This window comes from Carya illinoinensis, chromosome 1, assembly GCF_018687715.1.
Source record: "Carya illinoinensis cultivar Pawnee chromosome 1, C.illinoinensisPawnee_v1, whole genome shotgun sequence".
NCBI classification, from domain to species: Eukaryota; Viridiplantae; Streptophyta; class Magnoliopsida; order Fagales; family Juglandaceae; genus Carya; species Carya illinoinensis.
In genome coordinates this window covers 57,008,036-57,024,758 of record NC_056752.1, presented here as the reverse complement: position 1 = coordinate 57,024,758, position 16,723 = coordinate 57,008,036, and the positions used below count along the sequence as shown (strand labels likewise).

The 16,723-nt window shown below is 38.3% G+C and overlaps 2 protein-coding genes across 6 annotated transcripts; one reads left to right on the top strand and one right to left on the bottom strand.

The window, feature by feature from the left end:
- Positions 1-1,082: 1,082 nt before the first annotated feature.
- Positions 1,083-11,299, top strand: LOC122292003 (nuclear pore complex protein NUP88). 4 transcript variants are annotated; one of them, XM_043100151.1, is made up of 9 exons: positions 1,083-1,476; positions 1,889-2,040; positions 2,406-2,528; positions 3,554-3,698; positions 4,257-4,318; positions 4,671-4,887; positions 8,479-9,399; positions 10,077-10,326; positions 10,558-11,299. In XM_043100151.1, exons 1-9 carry the CDS (start codon positions 1,201-1,203, stop codon positions 10,821-10,823), a joined length of 2,412 nt encoding a protein of 803 aa, XP_042956085.1. In that variant the 5' UTR covers positions 1,083-1,200; the 3' UTR covers positions 10,824-11,299. The 4 variants fall into 4 exon arrangements, with proteins under 4 accessions (XP_042956085.1, XP_042956109.1, XP_042956094.1 ...); XM_043100175.1 differs by lacking the exon at positions 1,889-2,040 and adding an exon at positions 2,041-2,231 and having other exon boundaries at positions 1,341-1,476; positions 3,574-3,698; XM_043100160.1 differs by lacking the exon at positions 1,889-2,040 and adding an exon at positions 2,041-2,231 and having other exon boundaries at positions 1,341-1,476.
- A 491-nt stretch (positions 11,300-11,790) lies between these two features.
- LOC122291997 (cytochrome P450 90A1) lies at positions 11,791-16,258 on the bottom strand. 2 transcript variants are annotated; one of them, XM_043100128.1, is made up of 8 exons: positions 15,575-16,258; positions 14,861-15,010; positions 14,435-14,680; positions 12,862-12,948; positions 12,666-12,744; positions 12,478-12,584; positions 12,215-12,345; positions 11,791-12,113 (listed from the first exon to the last, which is right to left on the bottom strand). In XM_043100128.1, the coding sequence occupies exons 1-8, from the start codon at positions 16,091-16,093 to the stop codon at positions 11,999-12,001; spliced, it is 1,434 nt and encodes a 477-aa protein (XP_042956062.1). In that variant the 5' UTR covers positions 16,094-16,258; the 3' UTR covers positions 11,791-11,998. The 2 variants fall into 2 exon arrangements, with proteins under 2 accessions (XP_042956062.1, XP_042956073.1); XM_043100139.1 differs by lacking the exon at positions 15,575-16,258 and adding an exon at positions 15,367-15,495.
- Between the last annotated feature and the right edge of the window lie 465 nt (positions 16,259-16,723).

Here is a 16,723-nt window from a genome sequence, read left to right as displayed (position 1 = left end):
GTACAGATGCAAGTTATCTTTCAGATACACACAAGAAGATCATTGCAATTCATGAGAAGAAAGTTGAAATTGATATCAAGAAGGTACGGTCAAGTAAAAATCTGGCAGATTTATTCACTAAAGCATTACCAACTGCAACATTTAAGAAGATTATGCAGAACATTGGAATGCGGAGGTTTGAAGACCTGTTATCATGCACTACCAACTGCAACATTTAAGAAGATTATGCAGAACATTAGAATGCAGAGGTTTGAAGACCTGTTATCATGCACTTTTCAGGGGAAGTAATGTCTTGAAGACTTGTGCTGATTGTACTCTTTTTCCTTCGCTAAGGTTTTATCCCACTGGGTTTTCCTTTGCAAGGTTTTAATGAGGCAATCCTAAAGCACTCGGCGATACACATAAATACTGTACTCTTTTTCCTTCGCCATTGATTTTTTTTCTCACAGGGTTTTTCCTTGGCAAGATTTTAACGAGGCATATTCTTTAAATATGGTCATCCAAAGGGGAAGTGTTATAAACTATCTTGAATTGTATGACCACATTTATCTAGTCGTCAAATGCATAGTGCATAATGCAGCATAGTAAGTTAGCATAGTTCCCTTTGTACGCCTATATCTATCCTTGAATTCTTTAAGAAATATATAAGTTTGATAACAGATCAATAAGAGAATCTCCTCTCTCGTTCTCTCTCAATTTTGAAACTCTCTCTCTATTTTGATTGATTCATAACATATCATGATTTTAAGTCACGCACTTTTTAATTTTATTTGACTTTGATATCATTTATGAAGATCTAATAAAACCCCTATCAAAACATACGAGAAGTAAAGGCGTTGATCTCATTTCTATTTTTTTTTTTAAATTCAACTCATAAAAATGGATTAAATGAAAGTCGGTGTTGAATATTCGTTTGTAAAAAAAGAAAGTTATTGATTTTTTAGATGGAACGATTTGGTTATAAACTTTGAGAAATTAAAAATATAAAAAATTTATAATACAAAGAATATTTCTGTAAATAAATAAAGTTCTAAAAATAATATTTTTATATAAAAAATAAATAAAAGTATGCTAGCGTGTCTGCTAGGTTTTCTCTTACCATTTCCTGGAAACAAATTCCAAGTTCCAACAGTCAGTGCGGGCTCATAGCAGAAGCATACATCAAAAGAGTGAGCGAAAGAGAGAGATTGGGGAACCAAAATGAGGTTCAATTTCGACTTGTACGATTCGGATATAGTGCAAACGCGTTCCGTCACGCCCAAAGATGAAGTGCAATGGGTTCCCCTCCACAACCACCCCGTCTTCACCTCCACCGTCGCCCATGCGTCTATCGCCTCGTTTCCTGGGAACCTGGTGGCATGGGACGGTGCCTCCCGACTCTACTTCTGGGACTCCCACAAGAATTGTCTCCATCGCATCTCTATTCGCCTGGGCGAGCCCGAACCCACTTCTGTTCTTGCTGCTTCGCCCTCTAAGGTTCTCTCTCTCCCTCTTCTCTCCCTCTAATTTACAATTTTTACGCTCTTTTCCCCTGACTTGCTGGTAAATGAAAGGTATAACTCAATATGGTTTAAAATTTGATCTTCTTTTAGTTCTATATGTTTTTTTTTTTTTTTTTTTTTTTTTTTTCTGTAGTATTGCAGCCCAACTTGAGTGTCTGGGAAGTTGGGATAAATTCTTGAAGAGTTGAGTTGAGAATAATCATTTTGGTTCTAAAATTGGATGGCTTAGTATTATCACATGAGCTAAGCAAGCATAAAGGCTTTGAAAGTTTGCCCCTCTTATTTTTATTTTAAACCTCTTCTTCTCCTCATGCTCGAATGCTACATTTAGTTCTGTTTCATTTTTTAGCTTGAAGTGCTTCGCTAATAATATCATCGGTTAATAGGTATTGCAAGCAGATATGGAGCTCAACTTTGTAGTTCATAAAATCTCCATCAATAGGAATGGATCGGCACTACTGCTTGCCGGTTCAGAGCGTTTATACATCATGTACCTCTATGGGCATAATTCATCTGAAGAGAATACAATAATTTGCAGGTACTAGCAACATGATGCCATTTTTTTCACATTTTCTGCATGTGGAGTGGGGCGTCTCTGGAAGCAACACCTGGTGAAATCACTGAAATGTGACTTAATCTGGCTGACTAGTGACTGAATTGTATTTTCGCATCCAAGTTGGGGCGCACTTCTCTTTAGAATACAAACTTTTAAACCCTTCCGATCTGATGGTAACTCTTGATATCCAAAATGTCTGCAACCCCCCTTCCCCCCGCGGGGAAGTTTAACTTATGATATAATGGGTGTATTGATGTGTTAAATTTTCAATTTTCTTGGTTATTATCTGCTATGCAATTGGTTATAGTGTTTCCATTGAGAATATTCTTATTGTACCTTTCTTACAGGACTGTTACTGTCGGTCCACAAACCTATTCTGATGGCAGCAATGCCATACGTATGCTACAGGTTTCATGGCACCCATATAGTGACACACACCTGGGAATACTTTCTTCTGATTCAGTTTTCAGGTATAAGTTAAGTTATTTTTTATTTGTTTTGTTTACCACTTTTTTACCTTTTTTTTTGTGGGGGGGGTGGGGGGGGGGGGGGGGGGCGTTCTTATTAGGTTCAGGTAGTAGCATGCATGTTATTGCATTAAAACTGTACTACATATTTGTAATGCCCCAATGAAAGGTCCAAACCACATAGCTTATACTCCAAAAAGACTAGTCAGTGATACAATTAGAGCCTTATTGGAACCTTATAAAGAGCAAGAACTTCTCGTTTCCAAGTAATGTCGGATTCCATACACTATCCACCCTTATCCTTATCATATGGGGTATAACAATCTCCCCCCTCAAATTCCCGGGCCAATCTGTCGTAGGTGGCACAGCTCAAATCCCACATTTTTGGTTGTGATAGGCTTTGATACCATTTGTAATGCCCCAATGGAAGGCCCAAACCACATGGCCTATACTCTAAAAGGACTAGTCAATGATATGATTGGAGCCCTATTAGAACTTTATAAAAAGCGAGAACTTCTCATTTCCAAGTAATGTGGAATCCCATACACCACCTACCCTTATCCTTATCATATGGGGTATCACAATATTGGTTGGTTAATGACTTATTTTTGTAGGGGAATATAATAAAGAGATGTTCAAAACAAAAAGGCTGCATCATATAAAAAAACCCAACTGCTAAACTTCCATTTGTTTCTTCTTTTTCAACACTCTCTGAGTCTCCGTTCCGTTGGGCGGCTTCTCTAGGTTTTAATGGGCTGAGTTTTTGTGATTTTGTTGTTTCTCTTTTTATTTTTTATTCCCAGTTAGGGGTTCCTCTCATATATTTTTTATTACTTGGATTGTGCCTTTTGTTCTCTGATAAATTATTCGATTAGTTTTTTAAAAATAACCTTCCATGTGAAGTGTTATGTTGGTAATAATTATGGGTTCTGTAAAAGATTTGGGGTTGTATTAAGACTTATACATGAGAACCATTGGTTAATTCTTATCTGGTCTTACTGTTTTTTTTTTTTTTCATTTTCTTTTAGAATCTTTGATTTGTCTTCAGATCTTGTGCTACCAGAGCAAGAATATTATTTGCAGCCTGTGGAACCAGGTCGATCCAGGAGTGCCACATCAATCTGCCCCGTTGATTTTTCTTTTGGAGGGGATCACTTATGGGATAGGTTTAGCGTAAGTTCAGTTGAAACTCACAATGACATTGACTTTTTGAGACATTCTTAATGCATAAATTCCTGCTTCCCCCCCCCCCCCCCTCCCCAAAAAAAAAAAAAAAAAAAAAAACCCAAATTAATATAATTGTGACCAATGTCAATAATACATTGGTGCACTTTTTACCCAAATCTGTCTTATTCTTTGCTTAATGTGTGCGCTCATTCATGGTAGGTTTGTTCACATCAATGAAAACAGTTCTAATACTACACTTTGTGTTTACTTATAAAAAAATTACTATGCTTTGTGTTTGCTTGCAATTATTCAGAATGACATTCCATGGACATCAAACCATTCCGTTCTTCCTGTGGCTCAGCTGATATTTTCTGGAAATCAAGAATCATGATCCACGTTTAAATGCTGTTTCCTGCACTTCTTGACTTAGTAAATCTGGATTTGAACTATTTTCATATAATCTTCCATGAATTAATCTTGTTTGTTGCAATAGATTTTGTGATTAGCAGTTTAATCTGTAGCCGTTTTTCTCATCTATTGGTTCACTTTTATGCCACTGTGCAGGTTTTTGTTTTATACACCGATGGTACAATTTACATCCTCTGCCCAGTTGTTCCATTTGGAAGGTAACAATAAATTATGATCTACCTGTTCTTTTCTTCTTCTTTTTTCTCCTTTCCTTGATGTTTTAGAGTTACTTCTTGAGAGAGTTATTGATTGATACTTCAACGATTAAGATTCAACCTGAAGAGACCTATTTTGCTCATTACTATTGGAGTGGCATGCCATGGAGGAAGCTGGATGCATCGTTTTATGATGCACCCAGATTCCTTATCCAATGTATTGGTTGTTCAATAAGGCTGCAGTTTCTTGATGGCTTGCTGAAAGTTTATTCTGAGTGTGCCTTTTTGCTTGTTGGCTGACAATATTTATTGAATGTGAGTATGTTTTGTTTTTGTTTTTTTGTTTTTCCTACAGTTTCTACAAGTGGGAATCTATACTTGAGATACACACAGATGCTCATACATTTGGGCTGCAATCGGCCAATTCAACAGCTGTTAGCAATTCTAATGTAGCAATTTCTTGGCTGGAAGCAACATTTCCTGAGTTTGCGGACTCAGAATTGGAAGGGGGAGATCTTTCTATGCTAAGAGCTCATCCTTATGCTTTATTTGATGCATCACTTTCCTTGCAGGTATCTTGTAACACCCCATTCCCGTAGGATAGAGATATCACTAACATTCATAGCATAGTACCCGGTAAAGAGATTCATATTTTGAAATACCTCATTTATTGAAAACATTAATTAAACTGAACATAACTGTTTTTTTTTTTTTTTTGAAAACATGAAACTAAAAACGTAAAGTAAAAACATAAACTAACCCTACGCATAACTTTTTTATCCAAAAATTATAAAAGAAATTAAGTCCTTGCACTAGATCTACTCCTGGTCCTCCAGCTTTACATCCTTACAATCATCATCTGTGACAGTTAAACGTAGAAGAGAACCAAGAAACAAAAACAAAAAAAATGAGTCGAATACTCAGTAAATAATACATCATACCGTAAAATATAATTTAGCTTAGACCTAATTTTTGAAAGACTCTTCAAACAACATATATCATTCATAGATTCTCATAACATGTCTATTCATCATCAACATGAGCAGAAACATACATAATCATGGCACACATATAACGTGAATGCATAAATTACGTGTTTATCTTATCTTTCATTTATTATATGGTGAACCATGCTTGAGTCTGTGGCACCACATAACGTGTCATAACATAGAGTGAAACACGCTTGAGTCCGTGTTCACTTAACATATGGTGAACCATGCTTAGGTCTGTGGTACTGCTTATCATAACTTGTGGTGAACACGCTTAGGTCTGTGTCACCTTTTAACATATCATGGAGTGATATGGTGAATCATGCTTAGGTCCATGGCACCTCTTATCATAACTTGTGGTGAACACGCTTAGGTCCTTGTCACCCTGAACATAACTTGTGATGAACATGCTTAGATCCGTGTCATCCTTAACTTAATTTGTGATGAATACGCTTAGGTCCATGTCTTCCTTAACATATCTTGTGATGAACACGTTTAGGTCCATGTTATCCTTAACATAACTTGTGATGAACACACTTAGGTCCGTGTCATCCTTAACATAACTTGGGGTGAAACACAATTAGGTCCATGTTTCACATAACATATAGTGAACCATACTTAGGTATGTGGCATCGTCTTAACATAGCTTGTGGTGAACACGCTTCGGTCTGTGTCACCCTTAAACATCTTATCTTTCTTAATGCATGAGAACTTATTTAATATCATGAACTTTTCTAGCATGGCATATACTTGTAATTGGCATAGCATAACATGACATATCCTTGTACATGGCATAGCATAACATGAAATATTTTTGTACATGGCATAATATGAGCTAAATACTTCATAAACATTCCATGGCATACATGATCTGAGTTCTATGTAAACTTTACATGACATACTTGATCTAAATACTTCATGACATTACATAGCATATATGATTTAATCACTCCATGAACATAACATACATAATCTGGCTATTTTATTACATGGTATACTTAACTTAAATTACTACATGTACATTTCATGGCTTCCATGTGATTTTAGAATCATTCACTCCATCAGATCCTGAAAGGAATCTAACATTGACTTAGCTCGTAACATAGTGTAGACAAATATCATATTTTCATATACCAATAGAAAATTACAGTACACATGCAATTATGTGATCATATTAATTACCTCTTACCGCTGCTTCCAAAATCTCACGTCGTAGCTCGTAATCTATAGAAGGCACTAATCGTTACTAACTTTTCTAGAAAAACGTGTCGTAGCATTCTAAATGCTTAAAATCATACCATAGAGATAATTTAATCGTATTCAATTACACTAGGATTAATAATAATATTTTTCGAAACTTGTAACATATTCCTTAATTCTCTATTTAAAATATGATTTAATAATTTTCTTAAAAACATAGTTAAATAGAATAGACAATTAGAATATTAATTAAAATAATAGACTAAAAAGTATACTTTGAAATATGCTTAAAATTCCTTAAATATTTTCTGATAAAAACAAGTCTATGGGCTCATATTTATTCATGTAAAACTTTCGGTTAACTTAAATTCCAGCCCAGCCCCAATTAAAGAAAACAGCCCACTTAAAATCACTAAAACAGTTCTCTGCAAACACAACCAGCCCATTAAAATCATCAAGCCCACCTGATTTAAAACATTAGCCCAGATACAAAACCCAGGCCCAGCAAAAAAACTCATCTTACTAACAAGGCATTTTGGGAAAACATCCTAATGGCATGGTCATTCTGGAAAACTGAATATAAAGGGAGCATAAAGGCTTGCGGGGAAAGCTCACATCACGCAACAAAGGAAATTGGGACTAAACAAAAGGGAGTGGTCGTGCAATGCTCACCGAGAGGAAGCTGAGGCGATGGTGGGTCAAGAGTGGTTGGGAGTGGTCGGTGACACCACTGGGTACTCTGAGCAGGATGCGACGTAAGAGAGAGAAAGAGTGAGAGAGTTAGAGAGAGAACTGCCTAGCCGAGAATAACCGAGAGAGGAGGGAGAAAGATTCCAACATGAGCTTACCGGAAACGGCGTGAGGTGGCAGTGGGTGCCTGGCCGACAGGTTATGGGCAGTCAGAAAAGTGCTCCGACCTCCTCTATGTGATCGATGGTGGCTGGTCACAACACCCAGTGGTTTTGGTCAGTAACAACAGAGGGAAAAACGACGAGAAAGGCTTAAATGGCAATGACGGACGTCAAGGTGGGAGGAAAACTCACTGTCGGCGGGCTCTGTGGTGGATTCCGGTGAAGTGGCGGCTGTTTGGTTGAAGGAGGTGGGTTCTTGGCTTGTAGAGGCTGCGACGGTGGTTATGAGTATAAGGTTTCTTTTGTTTAATTCTGAGGGTCCCGTGGGATTTTTAGATGAGGGAGAGGGAAGTGTCGTGGGTAATTTGGAGGGTTTGAATTCAACTAAACTTTGGAAAACTACTCTCAAGAGGATAAGAGTTTTGAAGTGTTTGAATTGAAAATTAGTTTCAAATAAGAAAACTACTCACTCTGGAAACCAAAAAGAAAAATAAAAGAGGCATATGGTTCAACAGTAGAGAAATCCTATTCAAAACAATTACCATCTCAAGACCTATTTAATAAAAAAATAATAATAAATAATAATAATTACATTTTTGGGATCGGGATGTTACATATCTATACTTTCTTGCCTATGTGATCTGGTAGTTGCCCATGTTCCATAGATGTTCTGAGATGTGTAAATTACTTATGTGAAGCCAGATATATGGGATATGTAACTTACTTTTCATGGTTGCCTATATCTGTAGATGATTGTCATATATACCTATTGGATATGCCACACAAGTGGAAGATTTGAAGTTTTTGTTTCTAAAATGTGGGATTTTTTATTTGTGGATGAATCATCCATTATATTTGGTATTGCTCTGTATAACATTGGGAGATTTAGAGAAATTCGCCGGGTTGAGCCAATCTGACATCTAGACACATTTACCTAATATGTGCTGAAGTCTGTCTAAATCTGTACTTACACTCAAGTTAGCATGGCATAGTGATGCTCAAATGTGTAATTGACTAGTGATAACATAGTTCATCGAGTTTTACCACTTGAAATTTGGCCTTGTTTATTACACATTTCCGTGAAGCCAACGGCCCAACATTCTTATTTTGTTGTATTTAATAGGGTCCACTGCGGAAAGTAGGTCATGGTGGAGATGAAGATTCAGCAGTTCGGGGTGCAGAATGCGAAGGCTGTGCTGTCAGTTTTCTTTATAATATTGTAAGCAAGGACTCCATTTTGGTAACTGCCTGGAGTGGTGGGCAACTGCAAATTGATGCACTAGCTGATGAAATTCAGCCGGTCTGGAGTGTTGGTAGCCCACCTCGTCTTCGTGTTGATTCAAATGACCATATTCTTGGTGTTGCTATGATATGTGAATCATTCAAAGGGAAGCTTCCTGTAGTGAAGCTTGATCAACCACTTGATCACACTGTTTGGTTGGGCCATCCACCCCCTCTGTTGAGACTGGCTCTAGTGGATTTAGCTCTGCCAAGAGAAACAGATAGTGGTTCTCTTATCATGCTGTTTGTTGATCCCCTTATGCCGGAAAGACTATTTTGCCTTCATGATGGAGGAATTGATTCAATAGTGTTACATTTTCTCCCATTTACATGTCAGTCCACTGGCAAGGATGAGACCATGAGAACACCCTCTGTGCATCCTGTTCTAAGTACATGCCAGGGGGAAACCTCCATGCAGTATCCGCTGTGTGGTTTTGTATCTTTATCAGATTCGTTTGGATATTCATGGATTGTTGGAGTCACACTTTCTCAAGAATGTGTTGTGCTAGAGATGAAAACTTGGAATCTTTTGCTGCCTATTCATATTGATATTGAGAAGAAATCCATTAGCTCAGATGAACAGAAGGAGAGAGATATTCCGGATATTATAAGCAAAGAACTACTCATTGGACCTAAGGCTATTCTTCTTCCACAGGCCTCACCAAATCTTCGTTCTGTTGCTGCTGATTCTATCGAAGGTCGGCAAACCCTTCATCAGTACTTCAAGCTTTTTCATGAAAATTATGTGGAGTATGCACATAAGGTGAGAACATACCTACCAATAAACATACAATAACCGTGTTTTACTCTCATTAACAGGGTATATTTACAATAGGACCTCTTTCATATATGGTTACTCTGTCAGTCATTGCAGGAGATAATAAGTTCCCTTTTTTTCTTTCTTTTTCTCAGCTAACATAATTAGCTTTCAAGATCTCACTTTTCATTTTTAAGTTTTGTTGTGCATTAGGCTTGATCTTGGGCAAAATGCGAAAAACACATAAGAATTTGCCCATTCATGAACTAAGGATCTTCCCAATGTTTGTTTGGCTTTAAACCAGCTGAAAAAAAGAGTCCCAAAAGTTGGATGAACTATCATGGTTAAAGTTTGACTCCTTTCAGAGAAAGTAAATATTTGTAAGTAGTCAATAAAGCAGTCCCATGTTTTCAACAGGATCTGCTTTTGGGTAGCCTAAATGATCATACAGATCTATAACAGCATTTAATGCATCAGAGGAATATATCCAGTATTGTGAAAATACGTTTGCTTTCTCAGTTCCGTAATCCTGAGGTTTATGATTTTAGGAATGTCCACCACTTTAATGCATTGCTCATACATGGTAATAACTTGATCTGCCTAGAAGACGAACAGCAGACTACCTACCAGATTGTTGTGAATTTGAGATGATATCATATCAACATTTTACCCCTATTTTCTAGGTTCACTTTGAGATCAAGCATCATGGGCCTCAGTTGAAGAGAATAATCGACGACCAACACAGACGTTTAGTTGAGGCACAGCAGAAGCTTCAGAAAGTTGCGGATAAGCACTCAAGGTTGGAGGAGAGGATTGATCGAGCAATCCAGCTGCAAAATTTTCTGGAGCAGCGCTTGCAAGGGTTGAGAAACTTGCCTGGTGCTCACAAAAGACCACTGTCGAGGGCAGAGCGTCAGTTCAAATCTGAGCTTGGTGATGAACTTCTTGTCCATTATAAATACTGTGGTGAAATCCTTTGAAAGAAAAAGTTTTGCATTGATACAAATTTTCCTAGCATGGTAGCTCAATACTATTGCTCATATAATTCAATTGACCATGATTGACTATGCTTATCAAGATTATTCGTAACGTGATCTTGTAGACATCATTATGATTTTGCATTTTGCTTGCACTTTATTTACATAAAATGTTCTCGCTATGTAGGCCACTACACAGGAGTTGAGTTGGATGCTTTACACACATCCATTGATGCTTTGGCCGCGAGGCTAAGAAGGTATACACAATCTCCAAAGGATAACATATCAAATCGACCAAGACAAATATCAGCTAAGAAGGATTTTGGCCATGATACCCACATCTCCCAGCTGAAATCCTCGCTCGAGAAGCTTTCACTTGTCAATAGTGAGAATACACAAAAAGCAAAGCTCGTGGAGGCTGCATTAAAAAACCGGGAAAGCAGAAGATTCTGAAACCTACCGTTTCAGTGATTGTTTACAGGGTGGATTACCGGGTGATTGAAGTACCCTTCTAGTGAGTATGAAGAAGAATCACGGGAGCCACTTCTAGTCTTTGGAGCTTCGGTGATTTGCACTTTGCATAGCAATCACCTGGCGACTGAGTACCTATTTAACTTTTAGCAAACCGCAGCCCCCGCCCCTGCCCCTGCCCCTGCCCCGTGGGCGCCCGTGAGCAGTTCGAGAGATAGTTCTTGCATGTTTTGAGAGGTAGATGATATGAGTCTGTATAGTATATCTTATGGGTGATATTTTGACATGCACTTCCTTGGGAGAACTAGAGGCTCTTCGTCTTTGTGCTACAATTCCTTGGTCTTGACTGCCGAGTAATGTTAATCTCTTCCCATTGCTAACATGAAAGAAACACGATTGGATTGCAAAATGATGATTTATATGAAACATTACTTCTACTGATTGCCGTTAAAACGTAATTTCCGAGTTCACGATTTTTTAGGCTTATGAGGTTGGTTTTTGTTTTTGGTTTTTTCCCAAAAGGATTTATTCCTTTTTAGGACACTTGTAGTAGCTTAGAATTCTATGAATAAATATAGTTTGAATTAAAATATTTTATTAAATTTTGAAAAACAAGAGAAAAAATTGAATAAAAATATTAAAAATTAAAAAAATTGTTTGAATATAATTTTTATTTAGAAGTTTGAAAAGGCTATACTGATTTTTGTAATTTGTTTTGAAATTTATAAAAATTATAACAATTTAATTAGATAAAAAGGTTGAAAATTAAAAATAAAAAAATAGTTTGTATTTGTATGATTATTAGGAATGAAATTTAGAGAAATCTCTCTCTTCATCTCCCAAATATTAGTTTCCAGGCCAACCAAAAGATCATATTAATATTGATTTTGACAACAAAGTTTGCGTGCTAGCGAGAGCAATTTATGTATTGGGAGCTGGAATCTGAAGGTTGCTTGCAATTGGATGTATTGAGGAGAAAAATAATACGCAGCCATTGATACAGCTGCTGTAAGTAAAACAACATTTTGAATAAAATTAATTTACATCGGCTAGTAAGCGAATAATTTGATTTTATTTCCTACTGACACGATCAGATCAGCGGGATTACACCCCCCTCTTGGCTCTTGCAAATTGCCTCTCTTTCATTTTTCCTGGTCTTACTCTTTACACAACTTGGACACATGATTTCGACGCTGCACGTTGATCGGATACCGCTTCTGCGTCCTGGTGGTTGGGAAGAAAACCAACTTATCCTCTTCAGCAGGAACCCAACTGCATTCCCAATGACGACAAATGCAATATATATAAATGGATAATAGAACGCGAATCATAAAGATAATATTGTATGTATGCCAATTGTTCACTCCACTAACCTCAAACGAGTGACTAGGTGGTGGAGGAAGACGGAGAGCTCCACTCTAGCAAGCTCATAGCCAGGGCACAGCCGCGGTCCTCCTCCAAATGGCGTAAACACATTCCCTGCGCTTGTTGTTCCCGAATTCTCCTGTTTATTTAGATACACATGTTCAAAATTGTGATGATTCTTTTAATTAGGAGCAGCTAAAACACAGGACATGTACATGAAGAGTGTGAGAGATTTGAAGGTGATCAGGGACAGTCGACAGAGAGTAGTTACCTGCCATCTCCATGGATTAAAAGAGCGAGCATCTTTGAAGTGGTCACGGTCCAAATGTACAGCCCGAAATGATGCAAAAACCTTCCATCCTTTAGGAATTGTATAACCTGTTCCAATGAGATAAATACACCATCTTACCCTTAATCTGTAGATAAAATTATCCTTAACTTTTCAGGAAAAGTCCTTACCCTTTATAGGGATGTCTGTCATTGCTCTCCTGAATATCCCACCAATTATGTTTGCGACCCGCAGAGTTTCGTTAACAACCTTGAAATCACAACGGGAAAAATAAAAAAGAACATCTCAGCAAGGCAACCACCACAAAATCAAGCTTTTGACATCTGTAGTGATACTGATGTTGGGTTCATTAAATCATGTACTTACACATTGAGTGAATGGCATAGACTTGTAATCACTCCATTCAAGAGCCTCGTTCTCTCTCTTCTCTGCTCTAATTTGGTCGTGCTCTTCCTGCCATACACAACATACGCATCAACCATTAGACCACTGCACAAAATGGTAGGATTTGATACAAACTACTGTACCCTTGGCTAAAACAATTTGGATAAACATAAACAAAAAATGTCAACCTGCTGCATTGAAAGCCCACACGCTACCTCTAATTTTGTGAGCCGAAGCTATATCTGATTACACCATTTAGAGTGCCGAGGAAAAGTGTATATACCTTAGAAGAGTATTTAAGCCCATTTAATGTTGTGTTAAAAGCCAACATGGACCATGTGGGCGTGGTGTTCCTAATGACTGCAAAAGGGTCCACAGAGAGAGAGAGAGGGGATTTAAGCCCATTTAATGTTCAGTGATAGAAAGCCGAGATGGACAATGCGGTATCCCTAATGACTTGGTGGTTACCACTGACTGGCCCCACCCCTCATTGAATCAAAAGATAATCCGACGGTGACGCTACACTAATCACGTGTGCGCACAGAAACCAAAAACAATCCTAGGAATATAGAGAGGGGCACGCTAGGGTGGTGTCTCGTGTCTCTATGACCTCATCATCCTTCACTTGTTCACCGTCTGATCCTTTACAGACCTCGAACTCTGAACCACACGATTTCCGATGACCCATAGAGACCGTGCAATCTTCGGTGCCAGAAATACCCCCTCACACCGTTGCACGTGAGGGGCCCTGTGGTCAAAGATCATGTGTTATCAGAATCTGACACGTCTAAGCGCATCTTGAGACGGGCAGTTTTGGAAGAAAGACCATCATTTTGTCCGTTGGTTTTCGACGAATTGTTTTTTTTTTTTTTCTACTACTTTGACTTTACGGTCTGTACCTTTCCTTTTACTTTTGACCACGTAGTTACACTTCCCGGGGCATACGCACCTTTACTCCTATTTTAATTTTTTTAAAAGACACTTTACTGCCTACTGGAAGAAAAGCTTTCCCTTTTTTCTCAGATTTGCTTGCAAGAATTTCGGTAATTCAGAAGAATAATCTCTCCAGCTCCCAGACTATACTCAAAATGTAGCAAAATTGAGAGGGTGATCATACTGCACAACAATATATGAAATTAATTTACCTTTTGAGTGAGGCATAAAGTTTCGGTTTTTGCCAAAAAGTTGAGACATGTAGCCCATCAAACAAACCAAAATTTTTTTTTTTTTTAAAAGGTTAAAGACGTACGTGCGTGCTCAAGTAGTACTGCTCTCATTTGTCAATGACAAACAGTAAAACAAAGCATGAGATCTTACCCACATATCGGTAGTAAAAGCGTCCAATGTGGACGGATGAGGATTTTCAGATAATGAAAATAACGTTCCTAACGAGTTAGGCAACTCTCTATCATTTTGGCAGTGGGGCCTAGGTATACCGGGAGAGAGAATTATTGACCAAACATCAAACCAGCAAGCAAAAAAAAAAAAAAGGAGCACGTGACGGTCCGAGGGCAGAGAGGGGGAGAGGGTGAGAGAGGCATACAAAGTTACAAACCTTGAGCTGAGCAAGAGCTAGAGGTGTTTCAGTCAGAAACTTAACGGCGAGAGTCATAATAGTTGAGGTTGTTTCATAGCCGGCAACAAGAAGAGCCAGCAAGAAATCTACAATATGCTCGTCGGAGAATCCGTAGTCTCCGGCCAAGAGGGTTTCCAAGATGTCTTTCTTTTTCTCTCCCGCTTCGCTCTGTTTCCTTCTTTGCTTCACTATCAAGCTCAATGCCTCTGCTACCTTAGTTCTGGCCTTCATAACAGGATAGCAATAACAAACTTAATAGGGATGATTAAGACAAGAAAAAAAAATGACGTTTGCTAGCTAGGAAAACCTAGCTTAGTATAAGAAAACAAAACTCGATCTTGTAGTTTTCTCGACAACGTAAAAGCTAAACGGTAATAAAATCTATTAGTGAGAGAAACAATATACTTTGATGGCTCTGCTGTAAGTGGTCGAGAAGAAAGGCAAAGCAACGGTAAAAAAGCCCTCAATGACTAGAACGTACTCCTTCCTCAGACTTTCAGTCCATTCCCCTGGATCAAAGCTCATCAGCTGCTTCACCGTTAACTCAAATGTTATCTGCAACGAGGGGGAAAAATATAAGTGTTCTCTTATATAACCTAAAACAAGCCTCTTGAGAGGTTATTATGAAAATTAATGAACTTATCCAACAAAAGAAAAAGAAAAACTATGATGATGAGAGAGAAAGATCAGAGAGAGAAGAGCATATTACAAATGTGCCTATGATATGATGACCTAGAGAGAATTGAGTTTTAGCAGTAAACTTTTACACACCAACGTGCACAGGCACGTATGCATGTCACCCACTAGACATGGAATCTTAATCGCCACTACTTCTTTAACAAGAAGTATGACACACACCATTAATTAGACAAATTAAGAGGGAAGAATGTCTCTGCTCAATTATTACTAACCCGAGCCAAGGTAAAGTGCTGAGCAACTCTAATGTGCGACACAGGACCCCTAGCCTGAAGCCTGAACTGTGGTAACATCAGACCACACAGAACCGAGTCGACTCAATGAACATTTTGGCAATAAGTTTTTTTTTTTTTTTTTTTTTTTTTTCCCTCGGTGAAAAAATGAATTAGTCCCGAATGCTAATTACATTAAAATTGATTTCACCTTCTTGGCCTCCTCCATGAGAAAGATCCGACCGTTCCAAGAATCCAAATTGAGCCGGACCAACCGGTCTATATCGACCAAAAGATGGTCCCTGATGTTCGACGAGTTGGCGAAGCTCATGGTGAGAGAGTGCATTCTTTTATGAAGGCTACCCTTCATGAGCAACAAAGAATGCCTTCCCAGCAGGTTCGATATCGAGGCGGGGTAGCTACAGTCAAAAAGCTTCCCTTCGTTCATCAAGATGAACCTATTTGTCTCTGGGTCGGCGGAGAACACGGTGGGCTCGCCGAAAACGTGGGTCGTGAATATGGGTCCGAACCGTTTCACCCGCTCGTCGATGAACGGCTCAGGATTCTCGGTCTTGTAAGCCGAAATGAGTTGCAGAGTCTCCCCGATGAAAGGGAGGCCGAGGTTTCCTGGTGGCAGCATCCGCCTCCGGCACCGAGAGGCACGGAACAGGAAGAAGAAAGGGATAGCAGCGAGAGTAACACAAAGAAGCAGAAAAACAAAGGCCGCCATGAAGTTTACGAACAGGGCCGCTGAGATTGGATCGAGGAAATCACTGGAGGTAATCCATGAGCCTTTGAATGCAGGGTTTTACGGTGAGAGAGGGAAGGGCAGAGAGAGAAACGGATGGGGGATCTTATATCCTTTTTGTTCGTACAGATCAACTTGTACATATATATATATATATATATAGTCTGGCATGCTAATTTAGTTCTTTTATTACTAAATTAAAATTGATTTTTTTGAATAAAAAACTGATTAACATTGAAATATAATAGATTCTAGAATGGAGATTTCCAATAAACATGGAAAAAAAAAAGTATGACGTTTAAAATGGAAAACAATTAAAGCGAAAAAAGGAGGTGACAGTTCCGACTCCCTGTTCGAGAGATCAGTTTGTTGAAATGACGAGTTCTAACAATTCCGATGAAATCCCAATTCAAATGGCTATAGCTAGCTAGTCAAATATCTGACTTTTTCAAAGCTGTTAAATCATATTTTAATAATTACTATTTTTAAAATTAAATAATTTTGACAAATATCTATTAATGTGTCCGGATGCATGCTACACGGTACGTACTAGAGTATTCGATATGTCAAAAGGGCGAGAAGGTCGTGGAAAATAAACCCGTGTCTGGTCGA